This window comes from Orcinus orca, chromosome 8 (assembly GCF_937001465.1).
Source record: "Orcinus orca chromosome 8, mOrcOrc1.1, whole genome shotgun sequence".
Taxonomy (NCBI): Eukaryota; Metazoa; Chordata; class Mammalia; order Artiodactyla; family Delphinidae; genus Orcinus; species Orcinus orca.
In genome coordinates this window covers 54,902,237-54,922,436 of record NC_064566.1, presented here as the reverse complement: position 1 = coordinate 54,922,436, position 20,200 = coordinate 54,902,237, and the positions used below count along the sequence as shown (strand labels likewise).

The window sequence follows — 20,200 nt, the reverse complement described above, 5'->3', positions numbered from 1 at the left end:
CCAGGGGAAATTGGAGTCATGGGGGCCAAAATTCTGACTACCACAGAGGGCACAAAAAGATGTAAAGAACCCTTGGTTTAGAAGGAAATCTAGTCACTGAGCAAAGCTTACGCTTTTGGCCAGTCACTGAGATAGGAAATATGGATGGGAGGAAAAGCAACTTTGGGGAATGAGTTTGGTCTGTATATGTGTGGATTAGTTGCACATAGGAGCATGTTTCTTGGGAGAGTGGTATTAAAGATGGATAGATTAGATACCCAAGAAGAGAAGAGGACCAAGGGTAGAACCCTGAGGACACATCTACACTAAGAGATAGGTTATAGAAGAATAGACTTGAGAAAAGTGAGAGGAGCGGTCAAATAAAATCATATCTGGAAAGCACCTATTGGGTATTGACAAGGAGACTTTCAGTGATCTTGGAAGAGCAATTTCTTTTAAAGGGTGGAAAGTGGAACACAGATATGTTCCTAGCCCCTACTCAATCCCCTTTTTCTCCATGGCTTCTCTGTGTATTCGCTCTTCTATAATATAAATCCTGTTTTGGGAAGGTCCTATACTTGTCTTTCCATTTGGAAAATTTTCAAACCTAAAGAAAAGTTGCAAGCGTTGTTAATTAATACCCATGGCTCCTTTGCAAAGATCCATCAGTTGTTAACATTTTGCCACATTTACCTCTTTCTCTTTTTTTTCTGAGCTTTTTGAGAGTTGCACACACGTCATCACTTCACATGTAAATACTTGAGCAAAAATCTAAGTATAAGGACATTCTCTTGTATAACCACAATACAGTTATCACACTGAGGAAGTACAAACTCCTTTTTAGCTCTTATCTGTTTAAAAAATTTACTTATTTCAACCTTTCACTAACAAATCTTTTTCTTTAAGAAACTATTTTTATAAAATATACATACAAAAAGAATATAAATTATAAATATATGGTTTAAGGAATTATAATTAAACTAACACCTGCATAACACCTCCAGGTTAAGAATAGAATATTACCAGTACCTTGGACACTGTTGTTCATCCCTCTACTGATTGTTAGCGTTACCTCCTTGGTCTCTTTCCCTTTTTGTTCTTTCCCACCTAGCATTTCCAAATCTTGATAGACTCAAGATCTCAACAAACTGGGAAGGCTTCCTAGAGGATGTGACAAATGAGGATTAACAGTCAGGGGAATGAGGTGGGGCTAAGAGGAAACATTCTAATTAGAAGAAACAGGATGTTCAGAGGCAATGGTGAGAAACCGTATTGTGTGTGCCAGGGTATATATCTGTGTGCACACATGCACACACACAGTTCAGCAGTTCTTCATCTGAGGGACCGAGGGAGAAAGAGTGAAAACATAATAGAGCTGGAGAAGGAGGGAGTCATGTTTATGAGCTTAGCTTATAGCCCAAAGGTTTTGGGGAAACTGTTTTAGGATTTTAGGCAAAGAGGAACAGGGTCTGATTTGGTTTTAGGTAGTTTTTCAGATGTGTATTGAGAGATTTAGAACTCTTGGGCTTATTTTCAAAGCTTAGTTTTCATAGAAAGTTGACTTTTTTCCAAATAAGGGAACAGAGGCATGAATCATTCAAAATAGATCATTTGAAACAAGTGAAATAAAATATTTAATTAAATTAAAAATAGGTATCTTAAACTTATAAATTAATGCTCTTTTTATATCTTATTCCAAAATTAATTTAAAACCAAATAATTAAGCCAGTCCAAATTCAAGACCTCTCTTACCTTTCTGTCCTGTTTTTCTCCCCATGCCAGGAATAAAGTACAGTGATACTCTTCTGCAAAGCATTGGAGGTTAGCAAAACATTCCTCTGCACCTTTACTGGCTTCCTAATTCTTTTTTTTTTTTTTTTTTTTTTGGCGGTACGCAGGCCTCTCACTATTGTGGCCTCTCCCGTTGCGGAGCACAGGCTCCGGACGCGCAGGCTCAGTGGCCATGGCTCACGGGCCCAGCCGCTCTGCGGCTTGTGGGATCTTCCTGGACCAGGGCACGAACCTGTGTCCTCTGTATCGGCAGGCGGACTCCCAACCACTGCACCACCAGTACTGGCTTCCTAATTCTTGATTTTCCCTTATGTGACTCATGGTTTCTTTGGGACTGGGTATAGTTAGATATTTTGGTTTGGAGGGCTTTTCTTCTAGAATATATGAAAAGAGAATAAATAAAAATGAAAACTTAGTAATCAGAGTGAATGTTGCTTTTAACTGAAACTTTCTTCTGTAGAGTACATAATCCATGTTCCTGTATAAGGTTATGAGAGCTCCATAGGAAATGCTGTGGTGAGGTAGCATTTGTGTTCTGCCAGCAGTAAGGAACTACAGAGTAATTATTATGTGCTTTTTAAAGTGAAAGCCATAATTTATAGGCACTGAATCTATGCTTATATTTCAGTTTTTCCATCTCCTAATTGAGTCACTAAAGAAAGTTTTGTGGCTTTGGTATTTCAAATCATTTTGGACACCGAAATTTGGAATATTCCTTTCTGACTTGTGATAATGCCAGGGGGTTATTGAGCTGAGAAAAAGGAGTTTATTTGCTTAAAGTAATGCAGTTTTAGTAAGGGACTGGCAATATTTCTGTGATACATGAGCACTATTTCTTCTCCACATTAAGAGGAAAACAGTGGAGGAAAGGCCCGTAGAACACACACAATCCAATTACAATAATAAAATCTATTTCTTTGGACCCAATGGGATGAGTCATTCTGGAAAATCATTTGTAGAGCTTTTACCACTTTAAGCATCTTAAGATTTATCACTTTAAGCTTCCCAGGTTTTCTTTTTCTCTTTTTTTAATAAGCATGTTGAATGGAAATCTTTCTAAATGACAGTGCATATTTTTTCGCTTTTCCTTTTTTAGTGTACAGTTCCTTATGTTTTAGTGTATTTACAGAGTAGTACAATTTTACCACAATCTAATTCTGCCTTTGCTTTTGATAAGTGAGGGTCAAGTGTTACACACTTGTGCTATTAGATGTTGATTTCCTTTAGGGACTAAGGTATAAAGTTCAACCTTGCCTTACATCGGATATGAATGCTCTCAAACTGCTGTGCTGTCATTGTTCCTGCACAAGGGAGTCCTAGGTTCTACTATTGTATTTGTTTTTGCTTCATTAGAAATAAGACCACCAGGCTTGTTAGAGTTGTATAGAAAATAGAACGATATGGGGGTTTTATTGCGTTAACCTCTTTTTAAAAGAAAAGCTGCATTGAGATAATTTACATAGCATGCAATCCATGTATTTGAAGTATACAATTAAATGTTTTTTTAATCTATTTACAGAGTTGTGCAGCCATCAACACAATTTTATTTATTTTTAATTTTTAATTAATTTATTTTTTTTGGCAACGCCACGCAGCTTGTGGGATCTTAGTTCCCCGACCAGGGATTGAACCGGGCCCTGGCAGTGAAAGTGACGAGTCCTAACCACTGGACCACCAGGGAATTTCCAATACAATCAATTTTAGAATATTTTCATTCCCCCTGCAAAAACTGACACCCATTAGCAGTCACTTTCTATTTTCCTCCAGCCCTGTGCAACCACTATATTGCATTAACATTTTTTTTGTGGTTTCTTAAGCATCTTTTTCCTACTTTTTTTCCTGCTAAGTGGTGAAGTATTACCAAAAAATTAGCCAGTCCTTGCTCAAAACTCAACGTACAGATTTTCTTGATATATTTCCTTTGTTATACCAATAAAATATTTGCATTAGACCACTTTTGAGGGAAAACTAGATGTTGCTTATTTGTGGCTTTCTGTTAAAGCTGCAGAATAAATGAAAGGCTTCATAAAGTCTGCCTTTCAATGTGATGACTATTTTCCAGCTTGTGGTATGATTACAGCCATTTCATGTGTATATCATTTAATGTAGGATTAGTGAAGAAATTAGTGATTCCTAGGTATTTATTGCATACTTACATGCTAAGCACTATGGTAGTGGTTTTGAAGAATGTTAAATAAAGGAATATGACAAGTTTTGTCGAGTAGCTCACGTTCTGTCAGGGTACATATAAGATTCTTTACCACAGAGTTAGGTGCTCAATAGTATATTACTGAGCATAAGTACAGTTTAGAAAAAGAAGAGATCATTATGGACTGGAATAATTGTAGGGAGGGCTCTTGGAGAGGCTGACACTTATTCAGATGAAGAGGATTTGCAAAAGCAAAAAAGGTGCCTGAAGACATTCCAAATACGGACAAGCATAAAAAGGCATAGAAACACACAGTCACTTTTCTGTGACTTAAGAAAAACTGCATTTCAAATCTGTTTGAATAGAGGAAAATAACAGAATTGGTCTTAAAGAAATTCAATTCCTGCTGTTGAATTTTCTTATTTTAGGAATATTTCTAAACAGTATGCTTGAATTTATTCACATGTATAAAAGTGTCCAAGCTGAACTTTTATAAATGTTAGGACGTTAAATTAGGATTTAAGTTCTGAAAATAATCTACTTAAAACATGTTTTTCAGCCGCCTGTCTTGGTTAGATGGCTCTGGATTAGGATTCTCACTGGAATACCCCACCATTAGTTTGCATGCGGTGTCCAGGGACCTAAATGCCTATCCACGAGAGCATTTGTATGTTATGGTGAATGCCAAATTTGGAGGTATGTATGGTACTATTTAACCTTGAGCTTCCTTTGGTAGTATATTATATTTCAAAAAGCAGTCTCTGATCATAATCAATGTAATAATCAATTGACTTATTTTGGATAATACTTTCTTAAGCAAAATTTCAGCACAGTAAAATAGTTTGGCCTTTTTAAAAAAATATTTATTTATTTTTGACTGTGTTGGGCCTTTGTTGCTGCACATGGGCTTCCTCTAGTTGTGGCTAGCGGGGCCTACTCTTCGCTGTGGTGCACGGGCTTCTCATTGCAGTGGCTTCTCTTGTTGCGGAGCACGGGGTCTAGGTGCGTAGGCCCAGTAGTTGTGGCACACGGGCTTAGTTGTTCCGCGGCATGTGGATCTTCCCGGACCAGGGATCGTACCCATGTCCCCTGCGTTGGCAGGCAGATTCTTATCCACTGTGCCACCAGGGAAGCCTGGGCACTGCCTTGTATTTTCCATATACTTGCACTTAGACTTATTTAGCTATTGTGCGTTTGTATTTCTAGTTTTTCCTCTTGAGTTTAACTGTTTATTCTTTCTCTTTGTAAAGACATTTATATTTGGCACCCTTAGAGGCTTGGATCAGTGTACTTTGCTTCTAAGAGTTTAGGATAGAACATATTTTGTTTTGTTACAGAAATGGTTCTCAGTGGTGGACATGTTGCCCTCCCCCCATATTTGGCAATGACATTTTGATTGTCATGACTAGAGGTGGAGAGGAGTGCTACTGGCATCTAGTTAGAGGCCAGGAATGGTATTAAGCATCCTACAGTGCACATAGGACAGGCTCCCACAACAAAAAATTAACCAGTCCTAATGTCAGTAGTGCCAAGGTTGAGAAACCCTAGGGTACAGGATTCCCAAGTCTTGGATAAAATACAAAGATTCATAAAAATCTAGTGTAGTTGATGAAAGAAGAAGCAAGAAAGATTTTAAAAATCCATTTTTTTAGGCTGTCCACAATAAGTTGTAAGAATTCTGAATGAGAAACAGGTTAGGCACGAAATAGAATCTTGTGCTTGACTTTTGTAAGTATAACTAAATAAGAAGTTTATATAGTGTATTGTGTTAGTTTAATATGTTCATCTTTTGTAGAAATGAACTTAGGGGTTGCAAAGACAATTGTCACATCTTTAGTAAACTTTTTCTTTTAAAATAGTGGGTTGCTTTTCTTTGAAATAGCACATAAGAGACAATCCCATGAATTTGCCTATTGAGCTATTGCTCCTTCAATTTGAGATTTTAATAGGGTTTCAGATATAAGATGAACATTTATATTGTTATACAGGTGTGGATCCTATTTTCCCAGCCTTTGTTCCTCTGGTCCTGATTCAGACTTTTTTTTCCTCTTTGGCTTACCTCCATTAACCTCTAAAGTGGACCATTGGCTTATTGTTGAGAACATTAGATTATTTTTAAAATGACTAAAAATACATTTCCATTTCTGAAAATTTAGAAAGTTTTAAGGAGACAGAGTATGGCACACACTACTATGATCTAGCATGAGATGATGAGTATTTGTCATGGTAGTATTTTCTTTTCCTAATTGTAAAAATGCTATATTACATTTCTGTTTACTGCCTTAAGATAGATTCCTGCAGATATAAAAGAAGGTATTAATTAATAGTAGTTATTTCTAGGGAGAGGACTAGAGGGTAGGGACTTTTTCCTTTGAATCCGTCTTGACTCTTTTACTTATATTTATACCAGCATGAATTACTTTTTTTTTTTTAATTTTTATTGGAGTATAGTTGCTTTAAAATGTTGTGTAGTTTCTGCTGTAACAGCAAAGTGAATCAGTTATATGTATACATATATCCCCTCTTTTTTAGATTTCCTTCCCATTTAGGTCACCACAGAGCACTGGGTACAGTTCCCTGTGCTATACAGTAGGTTCTCATTAGTTATCTGTTTTATATATAGTAGTGTATATATGTCAATCCCAATCTCCCAGTTCATCCTACTCCCCCTCCGCCCTTGGTATCTGTAAGGTTGTTCTTTACATCTGTCTCTATTTCTGCTTTGCAAGTAAGTTCATCTGTACCATTTTTCTAGATTCCACATACAAGCGATATTATACGATATTTGTTTTTCTCTTTCTGACTTATTTCACTCTGTATGACAGTCTCTAGGTCCATCCATGTCTCTGCAAATGGCACTATTTTGTTCCTTTTTATGGCTGAGTAATATTCCATTGTATATATGTACCACATCTTCTTTATCCATTCGTCTGTTGATGGACATTTAGGTTGCTTCTGTGTCCTGGCTATTGTAAATAGTGCTGCAGTGAACACTGGGGTGCATGTATCTCTTTGTGTTACGGCTTTCTCTGGGTATATGCCCAAGAGTGGGATTGCTGGGTCTGAGTTACTTTTATAATTTGAAAAGTGATATCCATTCAGTTATAGAATAATAATTACAGTATGATACTATTCTGTTTTTTTAAATGCATTGAAAAAGTTTGGTAGTACCATAATGTATTCAACTCCTTAGAATTGTTTGGAACTCTCCAATATTTTTGTATTTTACTTTTTACAGAAGACACCTCTATTATATTTGACAATTTAATAACATTAGAAACAGGACAGAAAACGTCCTATTAAATCTGCTATTTAAAACTGCTAACAGTGGCCACTGAAATTTTTTTCCTTTTTTGCTTATCTGCATTTTTTCATTATTCTGCAGTGAACTTGTATGACTTATAAAAGGTAAAAAAAATTTAGTGGATACCCCCTTATTATTGATTTCTATGAGTAGAATTGCTGCATTAAAAGTAAATATTTTTAAAGCTCTTAACATATATTGTCAAGTTGCTTTCCAGAAAGTTTATACTTTCAGTACCTCTCTACCTTATCTTCATCTATATGGAGAATTAACATTTTTTCAAAATGGTAACTGTAATATGCTAAACAAAAGTTTTATATATATATACGTATATATGTGTGTGTGTATATATATATATATATATATATATATATATTTTTTTTTTTTTCGGTATGCAGGCCTCTCACTGTTGTGGCCTCTCCCGTTGCGGAGCACAGGCTCCGGACGTGCAGGCTTAGCGGCCATGGCTCACGGGCCCAGCCGCTCCGTGGCATGTGGGATCTTCCCAGACCAGGGCACAAACCCGTGTCCCCTGCATCGTTAGGCGGACTCCTAACCACTGTGCCACCAGGGAAGCCCCAAAAGTTACATTTTTAAGATGATTGGTTGAACATGTTTTGGTGGTTTGGGGGTCTTTTTAAGTGTTTTATTGACCATTTTTTAAAAAATTATTATTATGAACTAATTCAAACATTGAAAAGTACAGAATAATAAAAAAATTCCATTATTTAATGTCCAGTGTAAATTCTAACATTTTTCATAATTATTCTAGTCTAAAAGAAATAAACTATATTAATACTACTGAAATCTTTTTTGTATCCCTCCCCATTTCGTTCCTAACTCTGTCTCCAGAGTTCATCTTAAAGATGGTGTGTGTCCTTCTTGTCTATGCTTTTAGATTTTTACTGAATATGTATATACCCATAAGCACTATAATGGTTCTCTTTTGTGTTTAAAATTTTAATGTAAGTGGTATTATATATATTCTGCAACGAGCTCTTTCACTCACTTATATTTTAAAATCTCTTCATTTTGGTACATATAAATCACATTTAGTCATTTTCAGCTGCTATCTCTCAAACATAGTATGACCAGGTTACAATACATCTATTTCCTTTTTTTATTTAACATTTATTTTTTATGTTTTCTATAGTACATATAGTAGTTCAGTAAACATTCACATACAAACTCCTTGTGTACATAATATGTACTTAAATGAGGAATTTCTGGGTAGTAGGATAAACACATGTCTGGAATGGTTTTAGCAATTTCTACTTCCACCAGCAGCATGTGCTAGTTCTCTTTATTGAACATTTGTATTTTTTTCTTGCCAACAGACTTTGTTAATTTATCTTTTGGGTCAGCTAACTTTCATGGGCCTTAGTTTTCTCATCTGTAAATTGTTGGTGATGAATCACATCAGTGGTTTACAAACTGCTGCTGGAACCCCTCGTTTCAAGGTGAAAGAAACAGACATGACAATGGAACTCTACTTGATAGAGGCCTGACTGTACAGGTTTCCTCACCCCCACCATGACGTTGGGGCTTGGAATCCCTAGGACTCAAAGTACAGTGTGACTAGACCAGAGAGACTATCCAGAGTCTTTTTTAGCTCTAAAATAACAATGTTCTTATAATTTGAAGTAAAAAATTGCAGTATTTAGATATATCAGTAAGCATCCTTTAATTTAGGCTTCTATTTTTGAAAACAAACAACATCATTAAAAAGCTATTTTTTTATTCCCTTTCTAGAAGAATCAAAAGAATCTGTTGCTGATGAAGAAGAGGAAGACAGTGATGATGATATTGAACCTATTGCTGAATTTAGATTTGTGCCTAGTGACAGATCAGCCTGTGAGTACTCTGTGGAGTTCTTTTCCCTTTAAGTACGAAGCATTCCCTCATCCCTCCCCCCACACACTTACCTTCACCCTCATTACCTCTCTTCTGTTGCTTTTTCTTCATTTTAGCATCTGTAATATCATTGAGGACCAGATAACTATTAATATAAAGATTGTGAATGAAGTGATAGTACAGTAGATGCCGTGTTGCCTGGTATGTTTTGTGAGTGGAGGAATATGTTATTTTTATGGACTTGATGCTGTTGACTGTGAATCTCACTGGATAGAGGACAGAGGACTCATGGCATTTCCAAAGTGGAAGATGCCAGGATAGCTGGAAAGAGCCCTGCCAGCTGAGGGGCTTCACCCTGAGGCCAGTGGTCTGACCAGGACACTGACACTTTTTTTTAGAAAAATCCAGCCAGGCATGAAGGGATGTCAATAATGTTTCGAAATGAACTCTTATTATTTTGTGGTGTGTCCATTGCTATCAAGCACTTTTCAAGATTGATTCTCCTCGGAATTTGGCAGGTTTTGTAAATGTTGTGACCCTAGTGTACCTCTTGTCTACTCATTAAATTTATTTGCCCTGATGGTTATTTTATTAAATTTTTATTGTACATTGGTCAGAAAAAAATTAATTAGGAATTTTTAATTTACTTGTTCAGTGGAGGCCATGTTCACTGCAATGTGTGAATGCCAGGCTTTGCATCCAGATCCTGAGGATGAAGATTCAGATGATTACGATGGAGAAGAATATGATGTGGAAGCACATGGTTAGTGAAGTGGATTTTTTAAAGTGTTTGTGTATGTGTTTCATTGTAAGCATCTATTTGTATAGGATATGGGATTATAGTTCTTTATATCTCTAAGTATCCATATAGCTTGGTTTTTAATAAAAGCGAATGGCACAATTCATGTCTCAGCCAAATTAGAAAACTTCGTGGGCTTCCGAGGCTTGAGAGCAAAAAATAGAGATTACTCAGGGGAGAAAGTGGATAGAGATAAATGGAAGGAAGGAAAATGATAGGATAGTGGGGAGTCAGGAGAGTCTTTTAAGTTGATGAAGTTGCTCTCAGAAAACAAACCTTCTCTCTCCATTGCTTGGAACCTGTATCATCTACATCTTTAACATATTCCATCTAACACCTCATTGCCAAAGTAATTTCTTTTTCCCACCACCATACTTGATTGATCTAAGAATATCTCCCTTTACCTCCCCAGAGCATAGTGCAGTCACTAGCTTGGTGTAGAGTCTTGTTACTTGAGGTGCCTGCTGTTCTCTTTTCTTTTTCCCACTGGTCTCATGTATACAAGTTTGGCTCTCTGAAGCCTTTTCCTCCATATATACCACTTCCTGGCCTGAGAACACTCATTTCTGGGATTTCCCTTTATATATCTAAATACATTCTCATCTTTGCTGAGATTTTGGGGTAATTAAAAATTTTTTTTTAAATAAATTTATTTATTTTGGCTGCATCGGGTCTTCGTTGCTGCACGTGGGCTTTCTCTAGTTGTGGCGAATGGGGGCTACTCTTCGTTGGGGTGCGCGGGGTTCTCATTGCAGTGGCTTCTCCTGTTGCAGAGCACCGGCTCTAGGCATGCGGGCTCGGTAGTTGTGGCTCGTGGGCTCTAGAGCACAGGCTCAGTAGTTGTGGCACACAGGCTTAGTTGCTCGGCGGCATGTGGGATCTTCCCGGACCAGGGCTCAAACCCGTGTCCCCTGCGTTAGCAGGCGGATTCTTAACCACTGCACCACCAGGGAAGTCCCAATTTAATTTTTTTAATCCTGTACTTTCCAGAATTTCTGATTTTTTAAAAATTAATTAATAAATTTTTGGCTGTGTTGGGTCTTAGTTGTGGTGTGCGGGCTCTTCATTGTGGTGTGTGGGCTTTTCTCTAGTTGTGGCGCATGGGCTTCTCTCTTGTTGTGGCACACGGGCTCCAGAGTGCACTAGCTCATTAGTTGCAGTGCACGAGCTCTCTAGTTGAGGCATGCGGGCTCTCTAGTTGTGGGGTGCAGGCTCAGTAGTTGCAGTGCATGGACTTAGTTACCCCGCGGTATATGGGATCTTAGTTCCCTGACCAGGGATCGAACCAGCGTCCTCTGCATTGCAAGATGGATTCTTAACCACTGGACCACCAGGGAAGTCCTCAGAATTTCTGATTTTTTAAAAGGAGCATGTATTTTAATCAGTAAAAAACACTCACATGTAAAATTCCCACCTTGGGATAATACAAGACTCCCTAACTTTAGGAACATCCTCTTTTCCTTCTAGTCTCTGGACATTTGATTCTTTGGGAATTGCTGTCTACTGGCTTGTTATGTCTTGGAATCCCTTCTCATCCTAGAGAGTAGAGACATTTTCTTTGTATCTCTGTCTTCAACAGATGGCTGATATATGTATGTTAAATGAATGTTGAGTGTTTTCCTGGAAGCCTTTTTTCATTTTAGCTACCTTCAGTAAGTGCATTATTGATTATCTTTTTTTTTTTCCTAATTGTTTTTTAGTAGCTTAAAAGCTTTTTATTTATTTAGAACAAGGGCAGGGGGACATCCCTACATTTTATACCTATGAAGAAGGATTATCCCATTTAACAGCAGAAGGCCAAGCCACACTGGAGAGATTAGAAGGAATGCTTTCTCAGTCTGTGAGCAGCCAGTATAACATGGCTGGAGTCCGGACAGAAGATTCAGTAAGAGATTATGAAGGTGAGTACACAGAATTAACTCTTTATAGCGTAGGAAACAAACGTAGAATTACATAGAATGGGAATTCTATGTAAAATTTTTTTTTAACTTTTTTCCCTAACTACAAAGACAGTCTATGTTCATAGTCAAAAAATTTTTAATGGGCACAGGCAGAGAAGCAATGAAAAATCAAGTAGAATTCTAATTGAGAGACATCTGTTACGTTCCTGCTGCATATCTTTCCAGTCTTTTTGTTTGCTTGCGATGTAAGTGTATGTGCAGGCACACATTGATGCTGCCATTTTAATTTTTTAAATGAATTCCTGCGTGATTATAGGCAAAACTAGTCAGTTGATTAAGAGGGCTAGACAGCATTCAAGAAACTTGGGATTTCTTTTAGTGACAGACATTTGAACCTTACACAAGTGGCTTTAACTGTTTCATTTGTCTCATATTTGTAAGCCGCTTTGTAAATATTTTACCTATTAGACTGGTTCCCTTTTCTAAGTGTCCTGTTTCAGTTAGAATCTTAACGTATTTCTTTTGACTCAGCCTTTACCATTTTTTCCCTTATCCAGTCCAATACTGAATTCTATGGATTTTTCCTTTAAATGACTTTTCAGATCTCTTTGCTATAATTACTGCTATCCTTCAAACCTAGCCCCTTTTCTTCTCACACTGGATTTACAATAGTAAATTTTTTGCCTCAGTCATTCCTTCCTCCAGCTCACTGTGCCATATTAATCTTCTGAGAACACTCTGTGTCCTCCCTGTATAAGGATGTCCCTTCAGTGATTGTCTGATACTCACCATATGAAGTTCAAACTCTTCTCTCTGACTCTGAAGAGACAGCTGTGTCTCTGCCCTACTTGTCTCCAGTCTTGTTCCTGCTACCCTCAATAAAACATTTAGATAGTGCTCTTATTTGCCAGGTCCTGATTTAAGCACATTATATGTATTTGCTCATTGAATCCTTCCAAGAACCCTCTGGTAGATGCTGTTATGATCCCCATTTTACAGATGAAGAAACTGAGGCACAGAAAGGTCACATAACTTGATTGAGGGCAAATAGCTAGTAAGTGGTAAGAGGATTAAATGAACTAATATGCAAAAACAATATGCCAGGCACTGTTGTGAGCATTTCTTACATCTTACATGTATTCATTTCAGTATTTTATGTTGCTGCAGAATCTTAATACTTCTAATTTTTAGTGATGGAGAATGTTCTTAAAGAGGGTTACCATAGTTTTTCTTTTATTGGTACATTTAAGTTTCTCTCATAATGTTGTGATCAGTATCTCCATGCACATAGCATTCTGACCTGGGGGTCCTGAAGTTCTGGGATATTTAATTTGGAAAAACTTAGGCTTTGGGTCACACTTTTTCCTTATGTCTCCTCTCCATTTTAAGCCCTAGGTGGTGAGCCTCTAACACAGGCTTTAGGGTGAGATGGCTCAGGTGATTTCTAGTGCTCTGCCAAACTCTTAGCTGAAAGAATTCAAGATATTTTTTTATTATAATGATTAACTGAAGAGTACCCTTGGACAGTGAAAAATCTTTCATCACTGAAGTTCCTTTGTTGTTTTTAATTGTAAAATTCCTTATTTGATGCTTTGTAGCAAGTGATTTTAAGGTCACAAACACTTGTTGCTAAAGTGAGATTTTTGGACTTGTATTCCTAAGCCTCATTAGCGTATGGAGACTTGCCTATATATAAAACTTCTTCAGCCTGTACCATTCTCTATCTTCTAAAGTCCTGGGTACCCATATCACTCTATTGCCATTTATTTGTTTATTTGACCTGTGCATTTTCTTTTTTTTAATTTATTTTTAAAATAAAAATTGTATATATTCAAGGTATACAACATAATGTTTAGATATATACATGGTGAAATTTCTACTGCTGGCATTTCAGTGCTTTGTGTGTTTGTTTATGTAAGAGGTGTTTGTTGAGCTACAGTGCCAGGTACAGAGAATACAGGAGTGCTCAAGAGAGATGCGGTTATATCTGTCAATGACAATCTAGTGGCGAGAAAAATAAATTAACTAATTAGGTAGTTATAGTACATTGTGATACAGCATTGAGATATAGGGGAGACTTGAGGAAGTGTGGAATCAGAGACTGGGCCTGTCACTTAGCTTGGATAGTCAGGGAGAGAGTCAAACTTCATGGAGTAAGTGACATTTAAGCCAGAATCTAAAGATGAATAAAAATGAACCAAGTGAAGAGGGATTGCATACAGTTTGGGGAGAGAGGCAGGTAAAAGGATCAGTCATGTGCAAAGGTCCAAGAGACCATTTAGCTTTGGGGAACTGAAAGTTCATATGTCTGGAACTCTGAGTGTGAAGGGTAGTTATTATAGCAACAGATAAAGGTGGAGTAGTGAACTGGGCTGTATATTAAAGGAACTTGAAAGCTGTGTTAATGAATTTCAACTTATGCGTAGGTCATTGGGAAACCAGTGAAGAATTTTAGTTTGATTAATGTTTCAGAAGATGACTCTGGCTATGATAACAAAAAATTAATTGCAGAGGGAAATACTAGAGGAAAGAAGAGAAACCCTGTTAAGTACTTTATGATTTAAATTAGATAAGAGATAGAGGCCTAAATTACGGAGTGGCAGTGCGTGTCAAAAGACAACAGATTTGAGAGATATTTAAGAGAGAGAAGCAACAGAAGTTAGAGACATGGTAGGGGTTTCTGGGTTGGGCAGGTAAAAGGTATCCTTTTGCAAAACTCTTTGGAGAGAGAAGCATTTTCTACGTGGAAAGATGATGAGTTAATTTTAGATAAGTGTTGTTTTTGCATGCCCTGCTGGATATCAAGGTGGTGGTGTGCCAGTGGGCTGCAGGCAGAAGCCAGTTTGTGGTGGGCTAAAGAGTTGAGGGGTGAGTGGGAAGTGAAGAAGTGGAGAAAGCAGCTTTAGGCAACTCTTTCCAGAGGGCCTTTTTTTTTTCTTGTCCTCCCCTCTGCTTTTTTTTCAATGAGATAAGAAAAAGAGATATGTAAGAACCTCACTCTACTTATTTAGTCTTCTCTCCTGAATTATGTCGTAAGCTTATGAAGATAGGACTTCATATCATAAAAAAAAGTCACACAGTAAACACCTAGCACTGTTCTGTGAAGAGAGAACAATGGATGCTTACTGCATTTGAAAGTCCCTACCTGGTGTTCTTTCAGTGTTCAGGTTGAGAATTGCGAAGTAAATGTTAAATATATAGACTAATTTTAACTTGGCCTAAATCCACAGGTGGCATTTTTCTTTCTCAGTTTGTTCCCTGGTACTTTTAATTTTCAAAAGAGAAAGAAACTGCAACTCCTACAAGCAGGGGGCACTAGCTTCCTTCTGGTCTAACTTTGAGCTGAATCTTTACCTATCGGAAGTGCTTAGTAGACTGTTGCTCAGTGGTTAATTTTTTCTTCAGATGGGATGGAGGTAGATGCTACACCAACAGTTGCTGGACAGTTTGAGGATGCAGATGTTGATCACTGAAAATGATTGATGCTGCTTTAGGGTGAGTAGTTTATTTTCTCCCTTGTCACTGAACATGAAAATCATGTGAAATAATTGATTTTTATTTTCATAATTGAGGAGAACTCCATAAAATTAGCAGTTGTGGAAAAATGTTAGTTATTCATTTATGAAATTATTTAAAATCGTGTAGGTTTTTTCCCTAAGAAATCAAGATCTGCCAACATGGTGATGTTCAGGTTAACATTTATTGAGCACTTATTACGTGCTAAGCACTATGCTAGGCATTGAGAGTACATGGAAGAATAAGACATACCCATCTTCAGTGAATCAGGAGAAGGATATTACCCTTTGTTCAGAAACAGAGATATCCCTGGTTGGCTCAGGTGGGAACAACAGAGCCTGAGGTCATGTCCTGCTCTGCTCAGTCACCTTTTCCCACTTGTGATGTTTGAAACCTTAACATACTCATCAAAAAACACAAAGCAGAGATTTGCTGCAACTCACTACTTTTCAGTTGAGGGAGGAAGTAGAAGTCATTCCAATCTGAGTTTAAGCCTTGAATCATAATCTTGTATCAGTTTCCCTCGTTTTGAATATAATGGAGGACCAAGGTCCTGGGCACTTCAGTGTTAAAGGCTGATTTGCCAAACCATATCAAGTCCACGTACAGTTGCCCAAAAGCTGTCACTTCCCAAGTTGCTTCATTCCTGCTTTTCTTGACGGACATGAGTTCACTGCCAATTTTCTCTCCTCTGACACATTCTCATGAGCTTTGCCTGAAGTTTGTTCCTGACTGTTTACTTGTTACATGCTACTCTGAGAAATAAATTGTCCTTTGTCAGTTTGAGTATCTCAACTGTATGTTAAATACTAGCTGAAGGTCATGTAACTAGTTTATATCATACTGAGCTAGGATTAGTAATTAGCAGTCCTTCCTTTAAAAACTAAGATCAGGAATACCCTGGCAGTCCAGCAGTTGGGACTCCGTGTTTTCACTGCCGAGGGCCTGGGTTTGATCCCTGGTCCGGGAACTAAGATCCCACAAGCTGTACAACGTGGCCCAAAAAAAAAAACTGTTAAGATTTTTACATTGTTAAATTGTTGTTCCACTGTCCCCTTTACAACGTCCTTCTACTGCTGACCTTATAGCATTTTCTTGAATACTAGCTGTTTTCCATTCTTTGAGTACTTATACCCAGGTTCTTTGTTTTATTAAAGCATATAGTAATAACGTGGCAAGATTTATGTATTTTTGGCTTGAGTTTATACCATTGTCAGTCATCCAATTAGGTTGTAAGATCCCTTGTTTTTCAAGTTCCATTTACCTTCCAGATTATTGCCACTGTGAAAATAACATCGCTTCTTATAGTAACCATGAATTGTGATAATGGAACTCTGCCTTCCTCTTAGATGCCAGTGGAACTATTAGAAAATAATCTTAAGAGTTCTGTGATTTAATATCTCTTTCTTTAAATATTTATTTCCACAACATTTATTTCTGTCATTGGTAGCCATATAGTCTAAAATCAGCAATGTCTCCTCTGCACTTAGCTGGAGCTCTGTTAACGTTAATTTTCAGATCTCACAGTTCCAGATGTCAGTATTTCACTATTCTACTTCATGGGAAATCTTTCAGTACCAATATAAGCCTTCTTCCCTTATTTCTCAGATTCTTATTTATTACATTCTTTATAGCGTGTGGATTTTTTCAGTAACTTTTATTGAAACTGGAAAACAGATTTTTTGATCTGGCTTTAACATATTTCTTCTTGAAAACAGACTATTCAGAGAACACCAACTACTCTACTAATAAGATTGAGAAACTTACTCGGTATGTCACAAATGGTTACACAAATGGGATGTTACAGCATTTCCTGGCGAGAATTCTTAGCATTCTTTGTAATGCAATTTTATGGTGAAATAACTGTAAAATAGCCCAAACTTTCTAATGAGCTGATGATTTGTTTTCCTTTCATTTTGTGCTACAGCTGGAGCAGAGAGATACTTTATTCATAAAGTTTATATAAGTTCTTCATCGGGATAATTGACCTCAATTCCAAACAATGTCTGTAAATTTTTAATCATTTAAAATTACATTTGCTTTTGAGGAGTGAACAAGGAATAATTAGAGTGTGTATGCAACTATTAAAAATTTCAAGATAATGGAGCTAGGACTTCTCAATGCATGAGATAGGGTGGAGAGGAAGGCACATGAATAGTGGAATCACAACTCTACCACGTACCAGCTGTGTGCCTTTGGACAGGCGTGTAACTTCTCTAATTCTCAGTTACCTCTTCCGAAAAATGAGGATGATAGTAAATACCTGGCAGGATTGTTGCTAAGACTGAGATATAATATATCTAAGTCCCTGGCACTCTTGACTAGGCATTTAATAAATTAGCTATTATTATTATAAACACTGTAAACCTTTTGTTTTTCAGATTCTGCTCATAACCTTAGGAGAGAACTTGGTGCCTCTTCCACTGTGGAGTGGGTATTGATGAAAGTCTTTTTCCTTCTCCAAAACTTACCTGAACCAGTTCTTTCTTGAGACAGATTATACTGAGATAACAAGTTGTCGCCAGCACAAGAAACTATGACCTTTATTAACAAAGGTGAATTAACTTAACCAAGAGGGTATTTGTAGTTTATCATTTACTCCAAAACTTTGTGTCTAGGTGTACCCTCCGTAGGCTTATAATTCCTGCCTTCACTATATGCATCCTCATAACCTAGTAGGACTACATGGTGGAAATGCACTGGCACTTGAAGGTGTAGGTAGACTGCATGGGAAAGAGAGGGGCTGAATACAAGATATACACCTTAGGGCCTAAGAATACCCTTACTCCTTAAAAAAAGAAAAACAGATATCTCAGATAAATCCTGGCCTATGCACAGTCTCCGCAGGGTTAAAGGTCTTTTTCTTTTTACTAATTGGGAACCCAGATTAATTAACTCTAGGGAGCCTCTTCAGAAACAGCCCAGCCACACATACTACCACTAACACAAGTGCTTTTGCCTAGCCTTTGCTCCTTTCACCATGTTTCACCAGTCTGTTCTCTTATAACCTCTTAGGTTATATCCTTCCATTCCCAACCTCTTAAGTCAGTTTCTGTAAAAGAACAAGTGAAATTGGGGTGAAGTTCTCAAAGTACTTCAGATAATTGTTTTGTCTTTGTAATAGCTTAACAAATAAATCTAGGTTTTCTATATTATTGTGCTCTTATCCTTTTTTTTTAATTCATTTTTATTGGAGTATGGTTGCTTTACAATGTTGTGTTAGCCTCCACTGCATAACAGAATGAATCGGCCATACACATACAGATATCCTCTCCCTTTTGGACTTCCCTCCCATTTTCATTCTTGCCTAAAACCATTAATGAGAAACATTTCTTAAAAAATTAGTGTTGGCAAAAACTGAGAATCTTGTTGGTCTTATTTTTGTTTGACTTTTGTTGAGAACATGAACATGAAATAAGTAAGAAAATGTATAGTTAGAGCTTCAGCCAGATGTTTAGTAGGACAAGGTCATAACACATTTCAAAGGGATTTCTGCTTCCACTTGAATCAGGAGTAATTTCTCAGGGCATACTTTTCAACTCTCAATTTTCTGTTTTCACAGACACCTGGGTAGTTATCAGGCTGATTTGTAATTACAGGTTTATACTTGGACTTTTTTTTTTTTTTTTGGCGGTACGCAGGCCTCTCACTGTTGTGGCCTCTCCTGTTGCGGAGCACAGGATCTGGACGCGCAGGCTCAGCGGCCATGGCTCACGGGCCCAGCTGCTCCGCGGCTTGTGGGATCCTCCCAGACCGGGGCACGAACCCACGTCCCCTGCATCGGCAGGCGGACTCTCAACCACTGCGCCACCAGGGAAGCCCCTATACTCGGACTTTATGACCTTAAAAATAGGTTAGGAAAGCTATTCACAGTTACTTGCCTAATTAGTGACTAGTGTGTCACCACTAAGCCCAGTGTTCTTTTCAGCACTTTTACTTGGTTTCCCTCATCTTGCATGGTAGACTGAAAAAAACGAATATTCTTTTTCCTGACCAGACTCTTATAAATACTGAATTTGTTACAACAAGCAAAGATAAAGGCCGCTTGGAAATGGGAACTGAAATTTACTGAGACCTTCTCTGTACTGTTCTGGGTTCTTTACATGCATTATGCATATAATATTCTTAACCACCTTATGAGTTATAGGTGCTTTTATGATCCCACTTTAGAGATGAGGAAACTGAGTTATACAGGGAGAGGTAAAGTAACGCTTGAGGTCACATAGATAGGGAGCTGTGATTTTTAAGCCTGTGCTCCCAAATACCATTCAGCCTTACCATCTACCAGCAGCTGAAAGGAAGCACATTTTCTTTTTACTGCAGGGTTTTCAGTGTTAAAATTTCAATAGACAGCACAGGAAGTTCCCAAATTTCTCTGCTGCCAATCTCAGCAGCACTCATAATTCTATGCTAGACGTTTATCCATTCTTCAGTAAGCAGTCTGGGTATTCTTATGGGCTAATCTTAGCAATTCTATTTGAATTCCTTTTTAAAGTCATGTTTACATACTTGTAATCACGACTTTTAGTGAAACATAAAGTGCTCTTTGATAACATATCAACAAAATGTTGAGATTCTGTGCACTGTGTTTCCTGTAGGCACTGCTGCGGTCAGCCTGGTATTGTGGATAATGCAGTCAGCTAAGATGCAGGAGACCAAGCATCTAGTTCTGACTTGGCAGACAAGATATTTAATCTCTCTGGACCTACTTCCTCATCTTTGTAAAATAAGAGGACTAGACTTTCAAAGTCTAAATGACTTTAAAAGAGTCAACTGTAACATTCTGTAATAGTAGGCAGGTGTACCCATAGCTTTGAGAAAATAAGAGAAAGAAGAAAAGATCAGGTCACACTTTTTAAAAATAAAATTCATAATGATCAGCAAGCCAACATTTCTTGATTCTATTT

General features: G+C 37.5%; 1 protein-coding gene across 6 annotated transcripts in view; it reads left to right on the top strand.

Moving 5' to 3' along the window:
* The window catches only part of CLNS1A (chloride nucleotide-sensitive channel 1A), a 34,479-nt gene that overhangs the window by 1,096 nt on the left and 13,183 nt on the right, over positions 1 to 20,200 (top strand). The window contains exons 2-8 of one of the 6 annotated variants that reach the window (XR_004476829.2): positions 4,479 to 4,615; positions 8,976 to 9,077; positions 9,733 to 9,840; positions 11,604 to 11,777; positions 15,183 to 15,272; positions 17,012 to 17,063; positions 17,675 to 18,445. Coding sequence is in view for 4 of the 6 variants with exons in the window: in XM_004279830.2 (XP_004279878.1) it covers positions 4,479 to 4,615; positions 8,976 to 9,077; positions 9,733 to 9,840; positions 11,604 to 11,777; positions 15,183 to 15,250 (589 nt within the window). In the remaining 2 variants the exon portion in view is untranslated. Of the gene's footprint in view, positions 1 to 4,478; positions 4,616 to 8,975; positions 9,078 to 9,732; positions 9,841 to 11,603; positions 11,778 to 15,182; positions 15,273 to 17,011; positions 17,064 to 17,674; positions 18,446 to 20,200 lie in introns of those variants that run through there. The other 5 variants (XR_004476830.2, XM_004279830.2, XM_033405794.2 and 2 more) reach the window with 5 other exon arrangements.